The 18,511-nt window shown below is 34.4% G+C and overlaps 1 protein-coding gene across 15 annotated transcripts in view; it reads right to left on the reverse strand.

Annotated features, from left to right (window-relative positions):
• The window catches only part of CADPS2 (calcium dependent secretion activator 2), a 292,864-nt gene that overhangs the window by 48,895 nt on the left and 225,458 nt on the right, over positions 1 to 18,511 (reverse strand). For 5 of the 15 annotated variants that reach the window (XM_027896992.1, XM_027896995.1, XM_027896991.1 and 2 more), the window contains 5 exons: positions 11,969 to 12,072; positions 10,427 to 10,435; positions 8,257 to 8,413; positions 1,101 to 1,242; positions 852 to 971 (listed from right to left, as the gene is read on the reverse strand). In XM_027896992.1, the coding sequence (XP_027752793.1) occupies positions 852 to 971; positions 1,101 to 1,242; positions 8,257 to 8,413; positions 10,427 to 10,435; positions 11,969 to 12,072 (532 nt within the window). The remainder of the gene's footprint in view (positions 1 to 851; positions 972 to 1,100; positions 1,243 to 8,256; positions 8,414 to 10,426; positions 10,436 to 11,968; positions 12,073 to 18,511) is intronic. The other 10 variants (XM_027896999.1, XM_027897002.1, XM_027896997.1 and 7 more) reach the window with 3 other exon arrangements.

The raw sequence follows: 18,511 nt of genomic DNA on the forward strand, positions 1-18,511 counted from the left end.
TATTCTATGATTCTATGAACTCTGGCAGAAAAAGATCTAGTGCTTGTTAGGAGCATTTAAGTCTGTCATAAAACTTGAGAAGACAACACTTGGTTTGAAATAATATTATCAAGTTTTGTGTCTAGAATATGTGTTTTTTGAAGTCTTTCACAACTTTTTCTAAAATAAGGTTCTTGAGCCTTTCCCTAAAATATATGAATGTCATCACACAGAAATCTGATCTGTAACCATTGGAATACTCCCACAGAACAGGGCATGTATGTTCTATTTTATTTTTTTTTATTTTTAAGAAAAGATCACTGAAATATTGGGAAAAAACCAGAAAGAAATATGCTTTTTGTTTTTTAAAACAGCCAAAGAAATGGATGTACTTCTATTCTGGGTACTTATTAACATTTTAATATTTTCCTGTAAAATGGACATTTAATCTAAAAACAATATTTGCAATCAATAATTTTCAGAGCCAATATACAATGAATTAACCTAACCCATGCAAAAATATAATGGGCCACCTCATTTTACAAAACCATGATCTAAAATCAATTATCCAAAAGGTTCCCCACTGCTTGTTAATTCAGAAGAGTCATTAGGTTGTTTAGAATATTAAACATCATTCATACTATGACAGACCTTTGCCAAGTTGATTTTGTGTTATCAGGTTTAAAACTGCTACATTTTAATGTACTTGAAAGTGCAACTCACTAACAGTCCATGCTTGGCTCACTCCCAAGAAACAATAATTTCCAACTAAGAGATGATAAACACCATGCAATCCAAGTACAGCTGCACAGAACACTAGCAAGGCCATGCAGAGCTGACATACAGTCAGAAGGTTATTGAAGAATACACACGTGGATTCATACAAAGAAGTCATCCAGGTTGGTGTAGTAAAGCTAGGTATTTGTGGAAGATTAACAGGCAAACTTGGAACTTTTGGAAGAGCTACATTAGGAAGACTGTTGGTGATGCTCCTGTGAAGAAATAAACAATGTAGGAATACAATAAAAAATAGAATATTTAGAGGACAATGGGGGAGAACCCCTTAGTAGACAGTAAACTATACGCAGGTGCTTTGTTCAGATTTTGTATAAAGTACTTACTTGACAGGTTGCCATGACTCCTGTTCAAGACCTCTGTGAATGGACTGGGCAATTGATGATTCCATGAGATCGATGTAGCGGACGACCATGGGAACAAAAATTTCTTGCAAGTGTTTGTGAAACTTTCCATTGCACAGAAATGCTTTAAAAACAAACAAATAACAAATACCTTCCTTGCTTTATTTTGTTATAGGAATAAATATATCTTAAAATGTTTTAGTACACAAAAGCTAAGAATAAGATCCAGCTTTTGTAAGAAATATAGTTCATAAAAGGTAAGTAAAGTGTTCCATGAGGATAGTGCAGCACATTTTAAAATGTCAGTGTAATGAAAACTAGCTACATGCCAAAGTCCTTTATTGAACAAGAACATCTTCTTAAAATTATTAATCATTAATTAAATAATTGAAATAATAAATAATTATTAATAATACTAGCTGAATCAAAGCATTAGCAATTTTGTTGATTACTTACATATCAAGACAGGACAACAACAAAAAAACAAACAAAAAAGATAGTATTTGAATGTCATTCATAAGCAGTAGAATTACCTACTTCACAGATAGGATTTACTACACGAAAAACTGTACACACAGTGCAAACTGAAGATGCTTAAAACCTGAAAATTTGCCACCACCACTGGTTGTCCATGTATCCCCTAAAATGTTCTCTTAGCAAATCCTAACTCTTAGTACACTCTTATCTCACCAAGGGAATATATCAGTTTCATGTTTTGAATGTCTGTGTTCACCCAATAATCCAGTACTGCTCTTAGGACCTAAAACAATATTCCCATGTGCATATGGAAATCATACAGGCTGAGCCATAGTGAGAAATTCTCATGACTTTGGTAACCCTCATTTTCCTTCACTCATATTCTGTTGTTTTAAATTATTTTGTGGGTTTTTCCTCCTACATATTCTCACATCCAGGCTTCTTGTTTGACTGAATGGTTACAAAACCACATTTTGAGAAGGCTTTCTCCTCTTCCTAAGAAGAAAAGCCTGAATCAAAGGGCTCAAATCCTGGAAACCATATCATAAAATTACAATCCTTCTTGTTCCACTACAAATACAACTCCATGTATACCATGTCAAAATAATTTCTATAACTTCCAGAAACTCCTTTGCCTTCCATTCCTGAATAATGTCTGGTGCAAAGTGAACCTGGGAGAGATGGAGAATATGGGAAAAACCTGCCATCAATTTCAGTTCCCTACTGCTATTTGTATTGCACGGAAGTGCCTTTGTTGCTGAATGTCTAATGTTATTTTTTTCTTTAATACAATGATCTGAAAGCAAGAACTATTTTCTTGAAAACATCCTTGTAGAGTAATAGAAAATTATGTATCAATCAGTTTTACCTAAGGAAACAATATTATGCAATCAGCCCTCTCTGGCTTTGTGTAACTGCCTCTCTTGACAAGAATTTTGAAACTTTCAGCTAATTTCAACCACATTAGACACAGGAGTGGAGATATCAGATATAGGAAGGTTCATGAAAACAGGCAGCTAGGTAGCAGACAGAGATTATTAGGGTTTCCACTGAGAAAAAGGCAGCAGCACAGGATCATCTCTTTATTAACCACTTGAGAATCTACCCTTGAGAGTACCTATGAGCCCATTACAAACATGATCCATTATTTACACTGCTCCTAGAACTACTTGTTAACTAGTTAGTTCTGGCTTAATTATTTGTATATCAGGAATTCAAAACAGTGTTATTTTTCTCTATAGCTACTTTATGTCTCTTAAAACTGCTTCATCTGTGACTCACAGTAAATGTGACTGAGGAGGATTTGGACATTAACACAAAGGTTTCACAGAAAAGCTGATGAACATCGCCTTTGAGAAACAAAAGGTGGCTGGTATCCATTTGCACATTAGGCTGATTTTTGAAGGCAACTTTGAGCTTAAAAATAACAATAAGAATGCAATGTGTCAGTTAGGTCAATCTTGCTGCTTTAGAGCAAACCAGTGCAGGACTGTAATTAATCAGGCAATCACAATTACTTGAAGCAATAAGCTTGTAGTTTAGTGTTTTCTGAGCACACCACAGAAATGCTCTGCTACAAGCCCAGCTTTGGGAATTATAGTAATGAAGCCTCATGGGCAAGAGGGTGACTCTTGTTATTCCAAAGTCAGAAGGAAATTTAAAGAAGTCATGGGCAATAAAAGCTGTTCAACTTAAAAAGCTGAATCGCTTTTTAGCATCATGACACCAGTCTTTACAGGGAAGTGAAACTTTCCAAAGCGATGGTAAGACTTACTGTCACTGCTCCTTCAGAGGGATCCCTCTGTACGTGGGTACACTTACAAGAGCATTGTCTCAGATCAACAACTCTTTGAGCTTTCTCTTTTCCCGGGGTTCAGGACATGGCACCTCTGATTTGCCCATTTGGAGATCTCTATCAAGGATTAATGCAGGGCAGGGAAAGAACTCTGAGCACAGGATTAAGTGATATAGCTGAGTATCATCATAAGACTCATGGCACTCTACCCTATGATTAGAATTGATCTTGCCAAAAGGCACCACCTGTGCGTCAAAGCAGATGGGAAACAAGAGATCCTTGAGGAAATGCCACACTTCAAATCCCTCAACTACCACTTGTCTTCAAAGCTTAATTCTCCATTGTCTTGTCCATATAGACACCCCACACCCACTTCATATGAGCCACCTCACACAAGCAACAATAAAATGAAAGCCTATGCCAGGGCAAGATAATGCTTAGGCAATAAAAAAACCACATTACAGGAACAAAAACAGATTCCCAAAGGAGAAACTCTTGAAATACTGAAGATGAAAATTATTAAATTTTTTGCATATTAGGTAGCTGAAACACATTAAAATATGATGAGAAAATACTAGAGGTGAAAACTACAGTCTAATTATGCAGCACTGGAAGGAGTTTTCATCTGTAATAGTAGGAAAAGAATCTACTGCGTTTGTGTACAACAGAAGCTGTGTGGCTTCTTTTACTTTTACTTATATAGGCACATTTTCGTAGTTATCCTGGAGTCAGCATGTTATTCTGTCCTTAAGAGCTTCTGCAGAATCAAAGGAAAGGAAGAATGACACAGATTAACAGGAGTCTCTTTTCCACTAACAAAATTAGCCCTTTGGCAGAGAGTCTATAATCATCCTGCTCTCCATAGGCTTCTCAGGAAGGCACCACTTGGACTTTCTGGCATATTTTAAAATCTAAAATGAAAAGGAGTAAATTTCAAAAAGGAAATATCCTTGAGGGTCCACACTACATTTGTAGCAACTAAAACTCAACCAATGAGTGTGAAAAGAAAGTTTATATTTCCATTAATTTCCTGTTTATATTACTTTCTGCCTCCACAGAGAAGTTCTTAATCAGCTATTTAAATTGTAGTGAAAATTGCAAGTACATCAGCTTATATTGAAATTGTATTTTTACACATAAGACATACTTGAAAAGTGACTTTTAGAGGTATATATTGTGGAAGCAAGCTGAAAATTTATTTCATCTTTACAAGATAGAGTGACATGAATTGGTTATTGCCCAATTTACCTTTGCCTCAAACGCCCATTTAGTCAGAAAAGGTTATGGAATATCCTGGTAAGGAGCTTGAATTAGCTTTCAGTATCAGTAACCAAGACGTGTAGTTCATATCTGAAGGCAGGCTACTATTTCAAAGCAGCTCCTAACAGGACTGAGCAAACATTTTAAATTCCCAACCTAAGAAAAGATTCCCACTACAGTTAATGAGAAGTGTAAGTTTGGAGGAAATGTATTGGTGTGGGTATAAAGTTTGCCCTGATTACATTAAATTCAAGTTGTTTTCTAATTCTAACCTGTAAGATAGGGGCTATGATGTTATACCTAAATTCTAGTACAAAAGAGGTGTAGAGGATGTAACAAAGCAGGAAGGTGATGATGCTGTCTTTGGTGTTTGTTGCCACTCTACTATTAGCTACAGCATTAGTGGAAAAACCATATAAGAGAATTCCTGTTTGAAGTCAATGACCATAATAATGGCAATAGCATTGACAAGGCTAACACTCAACATGCTGATTTTTCTAAGTCAGCTTCATCAGACCGTCTACAGGTCATGGCTGAGCTCCAGCAGGTGTGCAGACATTCCACTGAGTAATACTTGATAGAAAATGAAGCTTATGAGTTAACTATAATACTCCTAGTTTTGACTGATTCATGTCAACGTAGTAATGCAGTAATGCTGAGCAACAGTACAGTATATAGTGACACTTGGAGAGAAGACTTGTCAAGGAAAGGAGCAGAATATTGAATACAGAGTTGAAGAACCTCTAAAATAAGCCAAATATACAGATACTTCATGTAACCAGGCATGTGCCACTAAAAGATATCTCTGACACCATCTTAAATGAAACATGTCTGTCTACAGGCACTAAAAACCTGATCAATCTAAATAATTAAAGAACTACAGAAAGTAAATTGCCCTCTAGAGCTGGCCCCTGCACAACATAGTTTACAAGGAATGTGGACAAAAAGTAAAATATTCATTACAGAAAATAAGACACAATCTTGGGACAACTATGTCCTTTCCCCTACCATGAATATCTAATTCTGGAAAAAATAATTTTGCTGTCTTAGAGAGATGCTGAGTACTGTTATCACTGTACAATCCGTGAAGTTTTACAACAGCCAGGCATAATTGTGTTTTTACAGTAGAAATTTTAGAGATCATTAAAATGTATACTATAAAAGCAACTACATTAATTTTTTTCAAACCTTTACATTTTGAGAAATCACAACAAATTTATCTTCAATCTATTATTCATCTTTGCAGTGAATGCCATTTTTTAAATCAATTTTTTTAGTTAGCTCTCAGAAGAAAAACTGAAGTATTGTAGAAGATGGGAAGATCATACTACTCTCTTAATTTTTTAAAGCAGTTCTTCAGTTAGACTCAACAGGAATGCAATCACTGATGAACTTTTTCCTTGTGGAATAAGGTCAGAAAAAAAATGAAGAATCTTAAGGTGACACAAAATAGAGTCCCTCATAATTGAAATGAGAATTCAGTAAGGACTTCCCTATCCTCCCCTCTCTTAATTCATGAGAAGTTATATGCTGTATTGGAAAATACATTTTTTTCTCACTGTTAATCGAATATTGGCTTTGAAGTATTCGCCTTGAATCTTGTACAATGTTTTGTACACGATGTAAAATAACACATTCACTATTATTTGAACAGCCAAGACAATGCATTTTCATTATTTCACAGTCTTTCTCATATTATATTTTAGTGACATAGTTATAAAAATAGTCTTACATGTAAGTTTTCTTTAATGCTGTAAATGTAAGATATTTTCTTTATTGTTAGGAGTTCTCTCATGTCAGGTTTACGTGAAAACTGATTCCTGCACTGAAGATTTAGAGCTCATTTAAAGCTCTCGAGATAGAATAACATGCAGGCGTCAGTCCTCCAAATTTCACTGAAGATTAACCTAATATGCAATATGGTGACCTAACAGTTCTTCATTTGAAAGAAATCTGAAAAGTAATCTCTGATATAGCCAGAGAGCGAGAATAACCCAGTGGGATTTCCACCTCTTCATTTCCTAATGAGTTTTTTGATAATGAGAGGTGACTTTGCCAGTCACTCTGGGCTCTATTATGGCTAATTTACTCCACTTCACTCTCCTTGTTAATTATTAACACTAGCCTTTTTATCCTCATGAGACCACATTCCAGTTTTTCCCTTTTTACGTTTTTTTACCTAAATATATCTTTATGAAAGTGATAGTTTGCAGGAAAAGATTTTCACTTAAAGCCAGAATTATTTATTTTACTTTAGAAGACTAAAATTGATTATATAAGCATGGGAAGCACTTTCTAATCGCTTTAATGCAGTTACAAGGTGAAAAGGCTGTTAATTAAAGAATAAGCACTGAGGTATGTTCCACTTCGGAATCAATTCTTGGTAGAATGGTCACTTGCCACTTGCTAACACATCCACTGATTAAAAGGTGACTAATTTCCATCGTTGCTTTCCAGTAATTCTGGGGGAAAAAAAGTGTATAGTTTTCCAGATGGCTTTCACTCACGAGAAACTGTAATTTACTATATCTTTTACCATTAGGGAATTGTGGAAATCGGTATACAGGTGTGATATTTCATACAACAGTTGTTTCATATCCTCCAGTTGAAGTTTTACAATATGTATGATAATTGCCTTGACATGAAAGTTTTCATAAAATGTCTTTCTTAAGGCTTTTTTATTAATTTAGTATTATTATCCACTTAATCTTTTAAGAAAAGAAATATTAGTAGCCTATCAGGAATCTCTTTGGATGTGAGGACAATCCTTGTATGTTTCTAACACTTCTCTCAGGTTGGAACTAAACCTGAAAGGAATACAAATGACACAATAATGTAGTTAAAACTGGTGTCGCAAACCCTTCTTGTAAGACTGCTCCAAAGTACCTACACAGTTTTCAGAAACCAAATAATTATTTTAACCTCATGTAACATCACAACTAGGGATATGCTTCCTAAACTGAAAATGTAAGAAAGACAGTAGGAAAGACACCTGAATATAGATGACCAGACATCCACTTAAAGTAGTGTACAATACACTGTATAGTAGTCTAATTCTTCTGAGATCTGCACAAGATTGAACAATTCCTATACCCTTCTGAGCAGTCTACTAAATTGAGATTAAATGACACCATCATGGCACTTTTAATAAGTTTCTGAAGATGCAGTTGGTTCAACATAGGATCCAAATGAAACATTTATTGTGTGTATCTTACTCCATTCATGCTAAGCCTACAATACTTTTATAGACAAAACTAATGTGTAATTAGTTTACATGAAGGCTTGGAAAGAAATAAAGACTATAACTTTATTTAAGCAGTATAGATTAAACACAAACTATCAATGCATCTTATACTACTTGTAAATAATTGATTCAAAACTGTGTACTCTGTGAATACTAAATGGATATGGGACTGCCAGAATAAGGACTGAAATGTTACAGAATTAGAGAGAAACTTCCAAGAAATGGAGCACCAGGATATGTATCATAAACATAGACATTGTCACGTTTATTTTGACCATTCTATTATTTAGAAACACATTTCTAAAGTGTCGGCACATAAAAAAATATAGTCCATAGAACATGTAAAAAAATGTAGAACTTACTGTCATTTCTGAGGGCATTATTCAGCAGCTGGAAAAGTGGGAAGCTGTCCCAGGAGTCCTGCGGCTGTGCCTCAAGTGCTGAATCCATATCAACAGAGTACAGAGACAAAAACTTCTCTGCATGCTCAGCCAACAATTCTGGCCACCAAGCAAATGCCTGCAAACATGACAAAACAGAATTACTAAACACAAGTCAAAGGAAAGAGATGTGTTTTATTTTTGGAAAAACTTATCTGGGTATGTCATGCCATGTCATTTGCAGAGGAAGAATGGGTAAAGTGAAAAATGTGAAAATATTTTATAAAACCTTGCATCAAAAATGTAAGAAATCAAACAGGTTAGGCTGGGAAAGGTGATATAATCTGAACAAAAATATAACACTAAAAAACTAAAAAAAGGAGTATGAATACCAGAGAGCAAATAATTTTCCAGAGAGCAAATAAAAGCATGAAGGTTCATCCTTGAAAGAATTACTGTATATGCTTCTTTTGTTTTCATTCAATTCTAAAGCTGGTAGTAATCAGATGAATTCATTTTTAAAATAAATTTTTAAGAATATTTTTTGCATTCATTTAGTAATCAGAAGGAATGGTTTTAGTGTGAAATTTTACTCTCTGAAGTCTAAAAAAAATTTTTAACAGTTACAGAGTGCTTTTTAGTTCCTATTTTCACCTTAAAGGTGTTGGCTTCTCTAAGAAAGGCATCCAGTTTTCCTTCTGCAAATGCTATATCTCGAGAAGGTCACTAATGTCTGTAGTAATTTTCAGTAACATGCTGGAATACAGTTTTCTCTGTGAAAAAAATTATATTCTTAAATAATCCTAACTTTAAAGAAGAGATCTGTTAAAAATAGTGTCAGTAAGTAAAGCCAGCTCCACATCAAAGAGATGTAATGATTGTACCTGTTCACTGTCACATAAACCTAGGCTTTTAAAGGTCAGTATTGAAGCTGAGCATTGGATCAGGGGAAGCTGTATGATCCTGGAATTAAAGATGAAGGTGAAGCAAGTTTATGAAATAGGACGAATATCAAACACTGCTGAGAGCATTTTGCTCAGAGTTTACAAAAATGTCTGACAGTGAGAAATGCCTACACACAGCAGGTAGGAAAATGCCATTGCTTCCAAACTTATGTCACTCATTTTGAATACCTAATTTTGAATATTTCTCAGTTGCCACCACGGATATGTAGCTTGATCTACAAGTGCCGAGTCCCCACAACATCAAATAAAGTCCCAGAAATTCTCACTTCCATTTCTGAAATGTAAGTCCAAGGTAATGTAGAGTTATGTACTCAGGTCTGAAAGTCATAAAAAAAAAATACAACTTCTGCAAAGTGGTCTACAAGGATGCTTTTGCACCCTGGACTTTCTGATGACTGCCTGTGGTTCTTCCTGACATGGAGCAAATGGAGAATGATGAATTGGCAAGAGGTTTTAAAGAAATGCTGAGCATCCTCTGCTATTACTGAAAAGTACTTTGTGTGTTGCAGTGTCAGTACTGAAGGATGATGATTGGCACCACAGTGAGGACAGATAAGGCTTCAAAAACTTTGGCAGGAGTTTGAAATGGAGCCTTTTTCATCAAACTGGAAGAAGTTCCTTATTAATAAATCCTATATAAATGGGAGTTCATGAAAGCAAAAGACTCCTTATGCTAGAAAATAACTAAATGTAAAAAAAAAAAAAAAGGTGTACAGGCTTTGGTAGGTGACCCTGCTGGGCATAAAAAACTCCTTTCAGAAAACATTGCCAACTTTTCAAAGCAAAGCAAAACCAAAACTAGAAAATGAGTACATTTTCTCTCCATTTTCTTCCCCTTTGCAAATGACACTTTGAACCCAGACAGAAATTTTTCTGACTCTCTCAAGAACTACCCATCATTACTTAGGCAGCAAGGAAGAAGAACAGAGAAAAAATGTTACAGCACAGTCGTTATGGATAATATGAAAACAGGCTAAAAAGCAATTAGCAATTGGTGACACACATTCCAGGAGAACAAAAACACTGACTGGATTAAAAGAAGAGTGGACTTCTTAGATTCTAGAGGACACACAAGTGTGGCTATACAAAATCAGAAATCATGAAAACAGTTTATGATACATGTTCAACACACAGTTCCATGACAAAAACAGTGAAAAATAATGCTTAGTTCACCAGAAATCACATACCTCTCTTCCCTTTGGGAATCCCCGAAATTTGTAAATGTTATGAATTAAAAAGAAGAAAAAAAATTCTAGTATTAAAAATGTGATATACTATTTTACAGATTCATCAACTCTACCATCACTGAACATTTCCTTAACATTATGATGTGAAGTCACCATAATTAAAATTCAGTTTTGAGTAGAAAATGTATAATTTTGTGATCTTTTTCACAGATATATTTTAATATTGAAATTCTGTATGCTCTATAAATGTTAGTGAAATTCAACATTTATTACATGAATGAAGGGGGAAATAGTCTTAAAATGATCATTATTCTTTTCCAGCTATCTTAGACTAGATTGAAAACTTTTGCTGAATAGATTTTTCTGAAAGCACATGCAATATATGCCTTTCTGAAAAACACCACATCTCTGACTGCAAATAAGTAGCAAATAACTGAATCTTTGAACAGCGATGTTTAATCATGCATGTACGATTTGATCTGGAGGGAGGTTATATTCTTTTCCATGGAAGTCTAATATTCTTAAAGTAATGCAAGTCCTCAAAAGACAAAGACAGCAATATGTACATTTTATTAGTAATCATTACGGTGTAACACAGTGGCAATGACAGTGTAGAACAGGATCTCCAGGGAATTAATTTCAAATCATCAAAACAGCTGTTTCTTCAGTATAAGATAAAACATCTATAACAAGTTCACACATGACAGATGTAAGCTAAAAACTAGATTCCATAGTGTGACATAAAACCAGATGTTTTGAATGATCATATTTTATAACTGTATCTTCTAAATCATGTTTATTCCTTTGCATATTTAAAAAAATATTTATTGAGTTTTTGAGAACATTGTAAAAACAACTTCCTGAACCTTAGAAAACTGTATTTATTAATTAAATGTCTATAACATATAAAATTATCTGTATCTGGCCAAGTTTATTTTTGTAATTCCTTGATATAAAAGGTGCCATAATTCTAAATATTGTAGCTTCTGCATCATGAAGAAAAAGACATGAGAGTAAGAAACATAAAATTGTTCTATTTTATTTCTTCTACCTTACAATGTTATTTTAAATAGCAAAAGTTTAAAAGTTTGTTTCCAATCAACAGTGTGAATGCAATTATTATAGCTATCATTATTTTTAGATCTGTAATCTAGATCTGTACAGCATGATGAAAACAAGTGTTCAGTTACATTTTCTTTCTATTTTGAATAAGAGGTGAAAAGTTGGAAGGAACAACTGTATAAGGCTATGAATGTTTTCCAAACCATTTCACCACCTCCAGCACAATGATGCTTTCTCTTTTTTATGCTCTTTAATTTTCATTTCTAAACCTACAGTTCATTCAAGCGAATTCAAGTAACGTTTTATTTCACTTCACTTTTCATAAGCTTCAAGTCTCTTATTCCTCTGTAAATGTGAACTGCCTTAAACATATGTCAGAAAGTAAAGCTAAAATGTTTCTTGACACACTTGCTTCACATCAGGGGACAAAAAAATCTAGGAACAAACCATCCTCTACAGCAAATGCAGCTACAGCCTCACCTCTGAATGATGCTCTTCATTTTGCTGCAATACTTCGATACAGAGTTCTGCAAGGTGAAGAACCTCTTCCAGTTTTCTAGCAGGTGTTGCTTGGTTCATGGTCTCTATATGAATATAAAATGCAAATCAAAACTGCTTTAGTTACAAATATGATTTATAGTAAGAGAAAATTATGCCAGAAACTAATAGGAATGGTGCAAAGTGACAATTCTCTGAACTATAAGCAATTTCAAGTGTTAAGGGTAATCATTTAATACACATAAACAGAGCTGAATAGCTGAATGTCCAGATCACTATAAAGAGAAACTACTTAACTCACAAAAGCATCACTGATCATTGTAAACATTATCTATTTAATATGTGAGAAATAACAGGTGAAGCAGTGATGCTCAACTTCTGCAATAAGGAAGTTCTTTTTCTCTCCAAGGTCATATATACAAAGACAGCAGACAGCAGAGACCTTTTTTTTGTTATTATCAGTACAATCTCATTCTTACCAGATGACTCATTACTGTCATCAGCAAGATTCATGTGTTTTGCAGCAGTCCAAAATTCCAAATGTTTCATCTAAATAAGACATTCCATTTTAGGCATATTTAAAAATAGGAAAAGTGCAAACCACAATAATTTATACAACTAATTTCTAATAACTAATTATTCAAAGAACTAATTTTCCACTTGCTGTTCAGCAATGAATGAATCTGCATTCCTTTCAGTACCATAATGAAAAGTAACATTATAAAATAAGGATGTTTTAACAGAATTGATACAAGCCTAATAAAAACTCCACATAAAAGAAGCATAAACGCAAAAGTTACATGACATGAGGGTCACTCATTCTATAGAGTAGACTTCAAAAAGAAAGAAAACATCAAAGGTAAACCAACTGTAACTAAAATTCTTACAGGGAAATTAAATGCTGATTAGCTTACAATTAAAAAAATAATCATAGGACTAGTGTTTAGTCATGGAAAGAAAGAGTCATGGAAGATAAAGGAAGAGTCCAACTGAAATTTTTTATAATCGCAGTTTAATCAGTAAAAATTTTTTTTCCAATTAAATAATTTGCACTGTTAGGAGTAACTTTAGCATTAGCTCTCAGAGCTTGTTTACTTAACAACTCTCGTTTTGCTAAGAATAAACTATGGAATGTATGGAAATTATGTACAATATAATCACATATAAACTATGGTCACATTAACCAGCTTTGCAGAGGATTTATGAAGCTGATAATAAAATGTCAGTGAGGGTCTCAGGAATCCTATTTTCTCACTTTTTGTGCTATGTTCTTGGATCACATGAATAGCAAATTATATGAATACACATCTTCATACACAGAAAATTCTGCTGACATGTCTTTCCCACTTTGCATTCATCATGACATAAAACATTAGCTGATTAATTAAACAATTTACATAATTTCCTTGGTCTCAGTAAGAATATCAATTTGCATGCAATAAATATTTTTAGCATTTAACATTTCTGTCAGGTCAAAGAAACTTTCCAGACATTTTAAAGGCAGGTGACCTTGTCCAGTTCTTAAGCACTAACACACTGATGCATAGTACAGTGATAAAATATACAGCTTTGATGCAATCTTTGAAGAAACATTGGATTAGAATGTCCAGTAAACATCTACTTCAAGGTGAATTAAAACCCACATTGTTTTCATGAGAAAACAAAGCAGGTAAATTATTTATTGAAGCAACTAAGGAATTTTTACAAATCTCATTAAAATAACCATAGCCTGACATATTGAAATAATATGTTTTCCAAAACCACAATTTAACTCAAGAAAGACGTATTGCAGGAACATGGGCCAAGCACAAAACATAGACTAGGAAACAAAATTAGATTCATAATGCCAAGATCACTGTTATCAATACTGTACTGTATTGCATTTGCAATTTTTATACTATAGAACAATTATATGAATGTAACAACAACCGTATTGAATCAAGTGAGATGAGGAAGGGTTGGTCCAGTCCCTATTATTTAGGTTATAGTATAAAGACTACTATTGGATTCAGACTAAACTAGTGGTTTCTACACTTATCCTGGACTGAAACTGCTGTTTCCTCTAGTGGTCAGTGTCCTCCCTGCCCCGAGCACACAGCAAGCACTATTCATACAGATCACTAGCAGTGTCACAGATGTAAATGAGGAATAAAGCAGTGATATTAATATAGAGTATGACTTGCACATCTGACTTCAACATAAACAACTCATTTTATTACAAATTCACCCTGATCTTCATTACCTTACTACCAAACAAGTAAACAAAATAATAGCAATCGCAAAGGGAGTCATTTCTAAAAAGCTGTAAACTATTCAAAAATTATATCCTAGAAGAGCTGCTCTAAATTATTAAGAAAGTAATTCTAATAATTATATTGCATCTTGTGTTTCATTTTTGCATTCTCCTCTCTCACTAAGGAGAGCAGGAGAAAAAAGATTCACTAGCTAACTGTGAGATAATCCTGCACCACCACTGTGATGAGATCATGATGAAGAGAAACATTGTCTCAGGCAAGTACCCATTCAATCGATCAAGGCACTAAGGAAATGCAGTTCTGATCACATGTGCTGAAGAGAAGAATTTTGATCAGAAATGGAAATGGACGGAGAGTCTGGTTCTTTTGGTGTGTTTGTCTGAAAGGTGTCATAAGCCTAATAAAATGAAGAATGAAAGACAGGATCAGAAGTGTTCCCACATAGGTAATGTGAGAATACAGTGTTCCCAAAGTGGGAACAATTGGGAAGGAGAAGACCTATTTATGATCAGGGATGATGCTGGCATAAGAATAAATCAGTCGTTATAAATGATTTACACTAGAAACTGTAATTTTCAGTCATTATGGGACTAATGTTCAGGATTAGTTTCTTCAGCAGAATTAGCATGTTTAGGAGGAAAGAGAGTATGAAAACTGGAAATATTCCTTTGAGGTGAGTATGGCAAGTTTCCGAATGATATTTCATGGAAGAATGACTAAATCTGTGGATTACAGTGAATGAATTCCAGCTTCACTTTTCATAAAACTCACGATGCTATTTACTATTTACTAGCTTACTCTGAAACAATTTATTACTTGCTAAAACCAAAAAAATTACTCTTGATGTTTCATACAGCTTTTCACAATATTTTAAAAATCATGATTTTCCTATGAGTTTTGTTCATAAGAAAAGGTAGCAGAGAACTGCACGCATTCTGCATCCTTGGGCAAATTTCTCTAATTTTGTTGTCATTTACTTATAATAAATCACTACAGACAATTTCTTCTGGATGATATGTACTTCCCTACATTTCACTTAATCTTCATCTAAAGCTTCCTTTTCCATCTGTAAGTTACCACATCAGCTAGTCATTTTTCTCTGTAAGTAAAGACTTTTCACTTTCAAATTGTAGGCAGTATGTTTTATGGGAAACCATCATTTATATGGGTATATAAACAAGGGGCTTTGAAGTAATTTGAAACATAAAGAATGAAATACTAACATTTATTTTGTTTTTTACTAAGCAAGTAATATATATGAAACATGAGTAGCAATAAATTCTTATCTGGAAGTTTTAGAACCCCCGAAATACTTGAACAAAATACTGTGCCTGGCTTTGTAAGCATAAAAGAATTACAGGAATGGAAAACAAGTGCTGTCAGTTTTCATTATATTCATGATGTCTTTCTTCCCACAATTACTAAGGGTTGTTAAGATGTGTTTACACTGCTCAAGCTAAAAAGTTGCAGTGGGAGTTGAGACAGTAAATATCCTGCTTGACATCTTTTAGAAAATAAACAGAAAAAGCCATCAATCATCTGTTTTCAGCTTCACTTTCTGCTGAAATGAAAAAGCAAACCAGGCTTTGCAAATAATGGATGCTTTCTCAAGTATGCATTACCAGTGAATCACATAGATACAGAGAAAATATTGTTAAATGAGATAAGTTAACTGACTAAACTGCTACTGAAATGAAAAAGTGACTGCTTCATGGACCAATTGAGCCTAGGGCCGCAAGGGACTGTCAGATCATCCAGTCTCACCTGCTGTGTCATACAGGTCCGGGAGCTTCTTGCCAGTCCTTTCCTGAGACAATCAGGATGTCTAAAACCTAACAACACTGTCTCTAAAACCTAACTTTCCATAAAAGAGTTTATGTTTGAAGACAAATGCACAATTCACCTCTTCCATTTTCTCCCCACTATGTAAGCTGTTAAACGTGATTAATTTCTCATTGACATTTGCTGAGTACAGGAATCTGCTGATTAAAGAGGCAATTTTCCTTGGTTCTGAATGCAGTGCAGCTATGACATTCCTGTATATGGCCTGCCAGTTTTCCCCCCAGTGACACAGCATACATCCCTTACTGGTTTTCCCTGCCTAGTATTTCATCCTTCCTCCTTTTCTTCAAACAAGCATATCCAGAACAAGACACCCAGGAGAGTCAACCTGTCTTAAGGCCAGAGACCAATGGCAGGGGTACTGGAAAAAAGGCAAGTAGCTAGGAGACCCTCAAGTTCACAATCTCTGTGGGCTTACAGAAACCTCCACATCCAGAGAGACAGATGTGGCTGGAGACTTCTGGGGTGATTTTGCAGTTTAGGATGAGGTCCAGCTCATTTTATGCAAAAGTGCAACAGAACATCCACTTTGCATTTTGATCCTTCATGTAAGAAAACTGGCATTTGTTTTAATTTTCATTTCATTTTGGCACTGTTGCTCTGGTTGCTGGCAACACTCAGGAGTTATGCTAGTGAACATTAAAGCTGCCAGTGTTAAATAAAGCCTGAAGAAAGTTCAAGATGTCTAATAATGGAGATGCCTGAAGATCAACTAATTTGTTTCTATGCATGTCCCAGAATTAGATGTAGGGAAGAGCAGATAATGCAATAACTATCTGCTATCAAACTCCTTCCAGGATACACTGCACACAGAGCAGTGCATGACTTAAACAAGTTTTGGAGTTCCTGAAGAAAATTTATCTGTATACATATTCTGCAGGGAGACCTAAATCTTGCCAAGAAAACTAACTGATCCACTCCAAATAGGAACCTGAGAGTGAACTCAGATTGTTGCAGAGGGGATGACAGGGATACCCCATTGTAAAGCAGGACATAATACAATTGGATAATACAAACACATTTGGGTATTACAGATCCAACTCTGCTGCAGTAGGGTCCATTACTTTGATCTTTTTGACATGTGAAAATTGCAAGGTTTTGACATGTGAAAATTGCAACATTGGCTTCTAGACTTTTATCAAAAGCAGCACAAACATCAATAAACTGGAGCTAATATGTTACTAAACTTTAACTGACTCTGAAGAGTTAATCCACAACTAGGATAATCCATCCACAGATAATTTAGATTTTACTGTACTGGATTTTCTTGCAACTTCTCACAGAATTAATTCTGCATGAAAAAGTACAGAGGGACATCTGGAAGGACATTCTATATTTTTCTGATTTAAAAATAAAAATCTATCCTTCTTTGAATAGTGGAATTTAACTTAATTATGAAGTTGAAACCAGTCTGTCCATAATTGCTTTCTAAAAATTCAATAGCATTTTAAATTCTATGGGAAAAAATTAGAATCAATTACCATTATCAGCTATGTACAAAGAGATTATGAGATTTGTAGAAAGTTAGAGTTTATATCTCCTAGCTCACAACCTATCATTTTATAAAGTGGGTCACACTACAGTATTTTCAGGTTTTAAAAATTTATCACAGTTTTCACTTGCATTACCTTTATGGGGCAACCACAGGTTGTTTTTTTTTCTGTGTGTGTTTGTTTTTTTTGTAGGTTTGTCTTTTTTTTCAAGAAGGGGAATCGGTTCATGGAAAAGCACCGGAACAACAAATTTGAAAAGGTATAAACAGCCAAAAAAAGACAGAGATTAAAAGAAATCTCCTTTTTTAATGGTGTTCAAAGCATTTATTTTTTGATTATTTGTATTCTGGTTTTGACAGCATAGACACATGCAGTTGGTATTTTCTTTCTTTCCCTCACTTCTAATTTCTCTTCAAGGGGGAAAGAACTGATGTTCTCAGCACTTTCTGATCCAGTGGAGTAAAACTCAGAGATAAGAAACATGGTAAACTGCAAGGCTCCATGAATGAAGAGATCTGAATAACTCATATACTAGATGGAGAGAAAACTGGCACCTGAAAGTGCAGACTTAGCAATAAGTATTTTTAAAAAACAGAAAAATCTTAAGAATCTAAATTTTGGAGACTTACTGAAAAATGACAACAAATCTAATGCTGGCAGGTAGGGAGAATGGAAAAGAGATACTTACAATTATTAACTAAAACAAATTTTAAAAAGTACTCATTGAAGGCATAAAATAAACAGAAAATAGTATAAAATCTAACAGATTTGCAAAGGTAGGTTGAACTAGACTTGTGCGGAAGCTTTTCATGATAGGATATTTTCTTATAAAAGACATTCAGTATATCTCATCTATTCTGTCTATTAAAGCATTTGATACTGTGCCTCATGGGAAAACTATCAGTTAGGATGAAGAAAATGAGGATTAAAAAAGA

Source organism: Empidonax traillii, unplaced genomic scaffold (genome assembly GCF_003031625.1).
Source record: "Empidonax traillii isolate 1590-97213 ecotype Southwest subspecies unplaced genomic scaffold, ASM303162v1 scaffold524:size468641, whole genome shotgun sequence".
In the NCBI taxonomy this organism is placed as follows: Eukaryota; Metazoa; Chordata; class Aves; order Passeriformes; family Tyrannidae; genus Empidonax; species Empidonax traillii.